The 8,101-nt window shown below is 34.7% G+C and overlaps 1 protein-coding gene across 1 annotated transcript; it reads left to right on the top strand.

Moving 5' to 3' along the window:
- The first annotated feature begins 2,310 nt into the window (after nt 1–2,310).
- Nucleotides 2,311–8,101, top strand: LOC125867700 (probable methyltransferase PMT23). The gene is made up of 8 exons (XM_049548267.1): nt 2,311–2,894; nt 4,558–4,707; nt 5,887–6,157; nt 6,234–6,344; nt 6,590–6,764; nt 6,865–7,119; nt 7,218–7,412; nt 7,712–8,101. The coding sequence occupies exons 1-8, from the start codon at nt 2,412–2,414 to the stop codon at nt 7,911–7,913; spliced, it is 1,842 nt and encodes a 613-aa protein (XP_049404224.1). The 5' UTR covers nt 2,311–2,411; the 3' UTR covers nt 7,914–8,101.

The raw sequence follows: 8,101 nt of genomic DNA, 5'->3' as shown, positions 1-8,101 counted from the left end.
CAATTTTTTGTTTTTTCCCCTTCGCATAGCGTATTCAGCGAAAATGATTGAACTTTCTAGTTTTTGGAAATTGATTTTTATCTTTTACATTGTTTTTTTTTGTCCCGCTACTTGATGAGAATAACCTTGAATTATTGAACTTTCTAGTTTTTGAAAATTGATTTTTATCCTTCACATTGTTTTTTTTTTGTCTCGCTACTTGATGAGAATAACCTTGCATTATAGTTGTGAGAGGACCTGTTTTTTAAGACTACTTTATATTCTTAGTTTTAGAAATTATTTTTTATCTTTGCATTGTATATTTTTTTCTCTCGATACTTAATGAGAATAACCGTGAATTACAGTGATGAGAAGGTTAAATTTTTTAAGACCACTTTATAGAATAGATGTATAGGACTAAGCTACTCTTTTCTTGATGTATAACAATGAAGTCATAGCGAGCTACTTGTAGATGGAGAATGATTGCACAAGCGTGACATGTGTAATAGAAGGTTGTTCCTCTCGTGCATATGCGACACATCTTAGACGTGGGACATGTATCATGCTAACTCATCATGTGCAATGACAAGTGTCGTATGTGCTGACTGTCGTATTAATTCATTAGGCGCGGTGACAAATCATGCATGCTTACATGTATGATATATCATGTTGATCAATTATATTTGTGTAATACGTATTACATTTCTCAATCTATTTTATCGTACATTTAAGTATAGACACTTCCTATTTATGAAAATAGCCGCTTAAATCTCCATAGTCCATCAAAGCGTTAAGTTACTTAATTATACTAAGAGTTAACTAACTTTCAAGACAACAAAAAGAAATTAAGGAAAAGACAAAATTAATTTTCTTATTTGTAAAAGATAATTTAATAACTTCCTAACATAAAAAATAAAAAATAAAAAATGAAAAAAACAACTATTTATGAAATTAGTCGTCAGCAAGATTGGATTGAGTCAAGAGTGTTGCAGTGGCCAGTGAGAGTGGCCTACCATGCTCCATACCTATTGAGCCAGTCCACCTAAATCATTATTTCTCACACAAGTGGGAGGTTGTAAAAAAAAGGGTAAAAGAGTCAAATTTATTTTTGAAATATGCGAAATGGAACAAATTTATCCCGTGATTAATAATTGGAGTTAAATATACCTTTAACGTTATTAAATGGGGTTAAATTTGCCTTTATTTTCAAAAGGCAGAAGATTGATATTTTGTAATGTTGTATATTCAGCAATTAAGATTTATCGTTTTAAACGAAAGTAAACTAAGTCTTTCACATAATTATCATCGATGTATATTAGTTGAACTCATTTTGAAATAATAGTAATACAATAATAGGTAAAAAAATTCCAAATAAAATGTAAACATGAGAGTACAAGTGCCTTTATTCCAGCCACAGTAGATTCTCTTGTCAGCTGATAAATTCTTCCCATGACCCATGGGCTCCATCCCTCTTTGTCTTTTTTATTTTTTTTAAAAACATATTTAATAAAATTTTACCAATCGAGTTTGATGAGTATAAAGTGTATATAAATTTTATTATTATCTTATAGAATAGAGAGATTGTTTTCGAAAAATGAATCAAGTATCTCAAATCTAAAAACAAAAAAGAATAAAACATTGTAGAAAACATTAGTGTAATTCGAATCGAACAATAGTTATTGGTTTATCGATAATGCATTATTGACTTAATGGTTTAAATAGTTGTTTTGATTATTTTTTTTATTATCGGGTTATCAATTCTTAACAGTTTAAAGTTTTTTCTTAATGTGCTAACTGATAACCCGATAGTAAATAAAATAATTATACTTATACCATTTTGTATATAAAGTCATTGACTTAAGGTTTAGTTTTCATACTTTTATTTCAGGTAGTCTCAAACTTTCAATTATTCTACAATGTGATAGTGTTTTTATTTAGCAAGATGCAATATGTCAACTGATGTGCATGGTTCATTTGATTTCTCAACTTATTTCTAAGTGATTTTCAATTTTCAATAATTTTTTTGGCAATAAATCTTAACCATTAAACCGATGACGATCAATAATCGAGAAACTAATATTTGAATGATAATCAATAGCCAAATCGATAAACTTCAAAACATTTATCTGGATGATTCTATAACAATTTAGCAAATCTACAAATAGATAACCAATAATTAAATCGATAAATTTCAAATCGAGCTGAATCGAAAAAACATAGCAACTAACACGATAACACAAATAATCATAAACCTACAAGTTCACACCTTTTTTTAAAAAACTATAATTCAAAAACATTAGTAATGGAGTAGTACTATTTTTTTTTATCAATTTTTTGACTGATAGATACTTCTTTCACCTCTGTTTTCTCTACAGATCTCACTACAAAAATCTCCATTATTGATCTCTGATCTCTCCCAAGAACCCAGAAAAATGGCCATATCATCAATGAAAAACCTCTTCAAAGAACGCAAAATCCCATTTTTGTTCTCCTTTTTCCTTTTACTAATCTTCGTCACTTTCATCCTCATATCAAACTCACAAAAATCCCCTGTTTTCCTAGCCACCGACATTTCTCAGCACCATTCTGAGAGACCCATTTCTTCAAATCCGATAATTTCACAAACCCAATTGAATCCAATCACTAAGGATTCAAACCCATCTGAGGATTTTGGATTGAACGATACGAAAAACGATGAATTGGGTGTGGAGAATTTTGATTGGAAGCTGTGTAAGGGTGCAGTTGCAGTTGATTATATACCTTGTCTTGATAATTCGGAGGCTATAAAAGCGCTGAAATCGAGGAGGCATATGGAGCATAGAGAGAGGCATTGTCCTGACCCAAGTCCTAGGTGTTTGATTCCACTGCCTGATGGGTATAAACTGCCAGTTCCATGGCCTAAGAGCAGGGACATGGTGAGATTGATAGGTTTTTTTGGTGGTAAGATTTGTTTTCTAATTTTGTTTTAACTGTGACATGGTATACTGTTTTTATTTCCTTTTTGATAGAGTTACTCGGTATTTGTGCTTGTGGGAGGTAACAGGTAGCGTCGTGGCATTAGTGAGCTGCGCGCAAGCTGGCCTGGACACCACTGTTATAAGAAAAAGCAATTGTTAGTTCAGTAATGCCAAAAGGCAACCTATTACCTGTTACCTCCGTGCAAGCTGGCTTGGACACCAGTGTTATAAGAAAAGGCAATTGTTAGTTCAGTGGGAGCTGGATCTTACAGTGGTTATAGCTGTTAGTTCAGGTATAGTAAGGGTTGTATATAGAGATGTGAGAAGTTTAGCTTTCGTTAAGGACTGACTGTCCTGTTACCAGTGCTTTAATTTTGGGGGTGATATGCGAGAGTAGGGGAGAATCTAGGATTTCAAGAAGATGGGTGCAATATCATGATAGGCGGATCCACAATTTAAATTTGATGGGTTCAACCATTACGTTCTTACTGTTGAACCTATTACACTTATGAAATTATAGGTTTATTTTTTTTTAAAAAGACTTGTTTTAGTGATTTTTCACATATATATGTATATTCCATGTCGAAATGTTGTCTTTAGTTCAACCCATTGTCTATATGCTACATCCTCTGCTGCTACTAGATTTAATATAAACATTTAATTTAATGTTTTATGATTACAAAAGGAGAATAGATATTTCAATATTTGAAAGAATAAGCCAAGTATAAAGATGAGAAATAGAAGAAAAAACGTAGTTAAAACACAAGATAAACCCGAATTGAACCTTCAAACTCAATCGTACAGGTGCACTCAATAACCATTTCACCATATGACACTTTAAGGTTTAAGCTTAGGCTTGCACATCTATATTTAAGTAGTATGGAATATGGATGCATGTGAAACCACACCCCTCCCCTTGGATACCTCCCTGCACTAGTGCTCTTGTTAGAGTTAGCACTATGATTGTCAAAATCATTTTTTTTTACTTCTAGGCAGCTGTTGCTGTAATAGTTTTTCCTTACCCACACATTTATAGAGAAAAAGATTGGACATTCATGGCTGCATAAATTGTTCGGCATCCGTTTAGTGGATAACATGGACTGTGAATGGATCATCAGTTGCAGTTATTTTTAATCGTCCAAAAAGCAATATTTTCCCCTCTTTTTCCCCTATTTTTTCTCTTGTGAAATGAGACTATCAGAAAGGCATGATCATGGCTGAGACCATTTTATCAACTATTCAGAGTGCTCACAGGTACCATAGTTTTTTTAGAACAACCATCCTACTATTCATTGGGTGACAGCGATTATAAATTTGTGCAATATCTGATGGGCAAATATGGTTTGCCAATAAAATCTTTGCTACTGAAGCGCCTTATTGGCTTCAAATGTACTCTCATGGCTTATTGTAACCTACAAGTTTCCCATCATTTCACTTTGACTTCTGGGCATTATAGGTTCAAATACTGATTGATTTCCTCATTTTACATGTTGCAATTCTCTGATGATTTTGATGTGGAGTTTATCCAAAAGCATCATGTTCAATTTACTCATATCTTTTGCTTGGCTTGTCAAAATACCTTTGCAGTAACTGATTCTTTGTTTAATTTTAACTTGGGTAGATATGGTATAACAACGTTCCTCATCCTAAGCTTGTGGAATATAAGAAGGACCAGAATTGGGTGGTCAAATCTGGTGATTATCTTGTTTTTCCTGGTGGTGGAACACAGTTCAAGGATGGAGTGACTAACTATATCGAGTCAATTCAAAAGGTAGTGTCTCTACTTTGCATACATGTTGTCCTTAATCATATCAAGCTACATTAGTATACAATATATGTTTGGACTGCTGTTAAACTTTGTTGGATTTCATACTTGTCCAAGTTCGTTGCTTTTGTCAATTGAATAAAATTGTATTTCTGGCCATAAATTTAATGTGAAATGCTACTGTTTGGATGCCGTGACCACTTTTGATGCATAATGTTTTTTATTGTCTCTATACGTTGTTCTGTGACCATTTCAAAGGGATAGATTATCAGAAAAAATCCATTTTCTACTGACGAAGTTATGGCTGGTCAACTTTGATGAACATCATATTGCATGTCCTGAGTTTTTCATATGAACCTTTACACATGTCTCAAAGAAGCTTTTAACTCCTTGCTCCTTCGACCAATTCTACTATAAAATGAAATGCAGGTGAATCTTTGATACGTCAATTTAGATGATAATTGATACTTCTCTGTTATTTTCAAGTAGGGTTCTGTATATCTCTTTCATGAAATGATGCAGTTAGAACCATTCTATGAGAAAAAAGTTACTTTTATGTAATCAAAAGGCAAAGGCTTCTAGATAGATGCCAAGGGTTATTCATGTTCATACACAGTTATTCCATACTAGGCCAATGGCCATAGGATTTCTCAAGTACATTTTATAGAGAAGTTTGTAGCATTAATCATTACATTAAAGAAAGTGATACGATACCCATAAACAATTGAAATGTGTATTCTCCAAGTTATCTAATCATGTTGTATTTGTTTTATAAGCTATTCGTACACGGCTACATGCACTAACACCTAATTATTTTCATTTTCATTCATGATTTTTTATGTTGCCTGCTTAGGGATTAGTGTCTAAGAAAAGAGTAATTTGAAATTGAAATTCTTTGAGTGAGGTCTTGGGCTTCTTTTTTTTTTTCATTTTTTCATCTTGGGCTTCTTAAGTGTGCAGCAAGTATACTGGAAGAAGCAGTACTATTTCGTTAATTTCCATTGTTCTTTAATTTTGTCCTTTCTTTTTTTCTTTCAATGGCTTTCTTGTTCATGTAGGGAAGAGGTTATTTCTTCATCTTTCATTTGTTCTGCAGTCATTATGTTGGGAATTTGGGATGATCCCTTGAGCCCTACGGTACTGATTGTATTTTTAACCTGAGATGTTTCTTACTTTTTCATTCAGACTTTTCCAGAAATTGACTGGGGAAAGCATATAAGGGTCATTTTAGATGTTGGCTGTGGTGTTGCTAGCTTTGGTGGGTATTTGCTGGATAAAAATGTCATTACCATGTCACTTGCACCAAAGGATGAACATGAGGCTCAGATACAGTTTGCACTCGAACGTGGAATTCCTGCTACTCTCTCAGTCATTGGAACTCAAAAGCTGGCGTTTCCAGATAATGCATATGATATGATTCATTGTGCAAGATGCAGGGTTCATTGGGATGGAGATGGTAGTTCACTATTTTCAAATTTCCAACACCATCATCTATACTGTTTTAAACTCGGTAATTCAATCTGAAATTGCAGGAGGGAAACCATTGATGGAACTTAACAGGATACTTAGGCCTGGAGGGTTTTTCGTATGGTCAGCAACGCCCGTTTACCGAGATGACGAAAGAGATAAGAAAGTCTGGAAAGGTTTACTCGTGGATACTCAGTTCTCTGAATTAACATTCTTATAAGTTTTTATTTAATGATCAGCTTCAATCTGAATGCTAATTAGGCTAGTACTGGTATTGTTATACCTTTGTTCTGTTTGCGATAACTGAATTTTATTCTACAAGCTCTGTGAAGACCAAGAAAGACAGAGCTTAAAAGTGAAGCTTCTTGAAGTGAGTTATTCATTATCTTTAAGTGGCACTTTACTTTCTTTCCATTTGCAGCTATGGTTGCACTAACTGAAGCAATATGCTGGAAGGTGGTGAAGAAGACTTTTTTTGACTCAGCTGGTGTCGGGCTAGTTATATATCAAAAGCCGGTTTCATCTTCCTGCTATGAGAACCGCAGAGAAAATAATCCACGTCTATGTGACCAGAACAATAGATCAAATAGTTCATGGTATGCTCAATACACCTTGATGGTCATTATCATTGTATCCTTGACTTCATCACATTGTCATCATTCCGCTCCAATCATCTCTTTTATATCATACGAGCAGGTATGCGTCTCTGGACAGCTGCCTTGTACCACTCCCCACGAGCAGCAGTGGCAATACATATGAGTGGCCTACACCCTGGCCCCAGAGGCTCAACAATAAACCTGAACGCTTATCCCAAAAAACAGATAATGAAGATATTTTTGATGAGGACACAAAACATTGGGCAGCGTTGGTCTCAGATGTTTACCTTGGAGGCCTTTCTATTAATTGGTCAAGCGTGAGGAACGTGATGGACATGAATGCTGGTTATGGAGGGTAAGAGAGAAACTACATTGGAGACGCGCATTGCCATTCAAACTTTATTTTCTCTGTTGACCTAACTTGGTGACTTTCCATGGTAATTACATTTACAGGTTTGCCTCAGCAATCATTGATCGACCCCTCTGGGTAATGAATGTCGTTCCCATCAGTGAGCCAGATACTCTCTCCATTATCTTTGACAGAGGGCTGATTGGTATATACCACGACTGGTGCGAGTCCTTCAATACCTATCCTCGGACATATGATCTTCTGCATTCCAGCTTCCTCTTCGGAAATTTAACTCAAAGGTTCAATAACTACTTTCTCAGATTAATTTGTTCATTGTGGTTTCTTACCTAGTATTCAGTACCCTTTTTGGGTTATTGACTAATCCAGATTCACGCCATGTAAGGCGCATTAAAGGGGGGAACCGCTCCTTAACAGAACTTTTTTCATTCTTAGAGCTAAACTCGAGACTTCTGGTTAAGAATGGAGGGATCCTATCCATCCCACTATAACCCTAGTCGAGTAGTCGTAGCTACTGTGGTTTCATTTGTATCCTATATTTTCTCACGAGACGAACTTTTTGGTCTGTCTGTTTTCGCAGATGCGACGTGGTGGAAGTAGTTGTGGAGATGGATAGAATAGTGAGACCAGGCGGATATGTTTTAGTTCAAGACACAATGCCAATGCTTAACAAGCTTAGCTCAATTCTTCAATCACTTCATTGGTCAGTAAATCTGCAGCAAGAACAGTTTCTTGTTGCTAAAAAAGGCTTTTGGCGTCCACATGACAAAGTCAGAAAGTGAAATTCACAGCCTCTTTTTCCTTGTATATTTATTTATATATATTACACTTATTTCTCTCTTTTATGCCTACAAAAGAAGAAAAAATGAACTTAGTTCTCAAATTGAAGCAAATTTTGTTCTTATGTATCACTAGAATTCATTCTTTTTCACAAGTGTTTGTTTGAAAATATGCACAAGTTGAGTTTGCA

The sequence above is a fragment of the Solanum stenotomum genome, chromosome 6 (genome assembly GCF_019186545.1).
Source record: "Solanum stenotomum isolate F172 chromosome 6, ASM1918654v1, whole genome shotgun sequence".
NCBI lineage: Eukaryota > Viridiplantae > Streptophyta > Magnoliopsida > Solanales > Solanaceae > Solanum > Solanum stenotomum.
This window is presented reverse-complemented; position numbering and strand designations above follow the sequence as displayed.

Excerpts from the sequence above, each read along its gene's own strand:
- LOC125867700 (XM_049548267.1), top strand. The coding sequence starts at position 2,412 with ATGGCCATATCATCAATGAAAAACCTCTTCAAAGAACGCAAAATCCCA. Across the intron at positions 2,895-4,557 it reads GGCCTAAGAGCAGGGACATG|ATATGGTATAACAACGTTCC; the intron begins GTGAGATTGATA and ends TAACTTGGGTAG. Across the intron at positions 7,413-7,711 it reads TTCGGAAATTTAACTCAAAG|ATGCGACGTGGTGGAAGTAG; the intron begins GTTCAATAACTA and ends CTGTTTTCGCAG.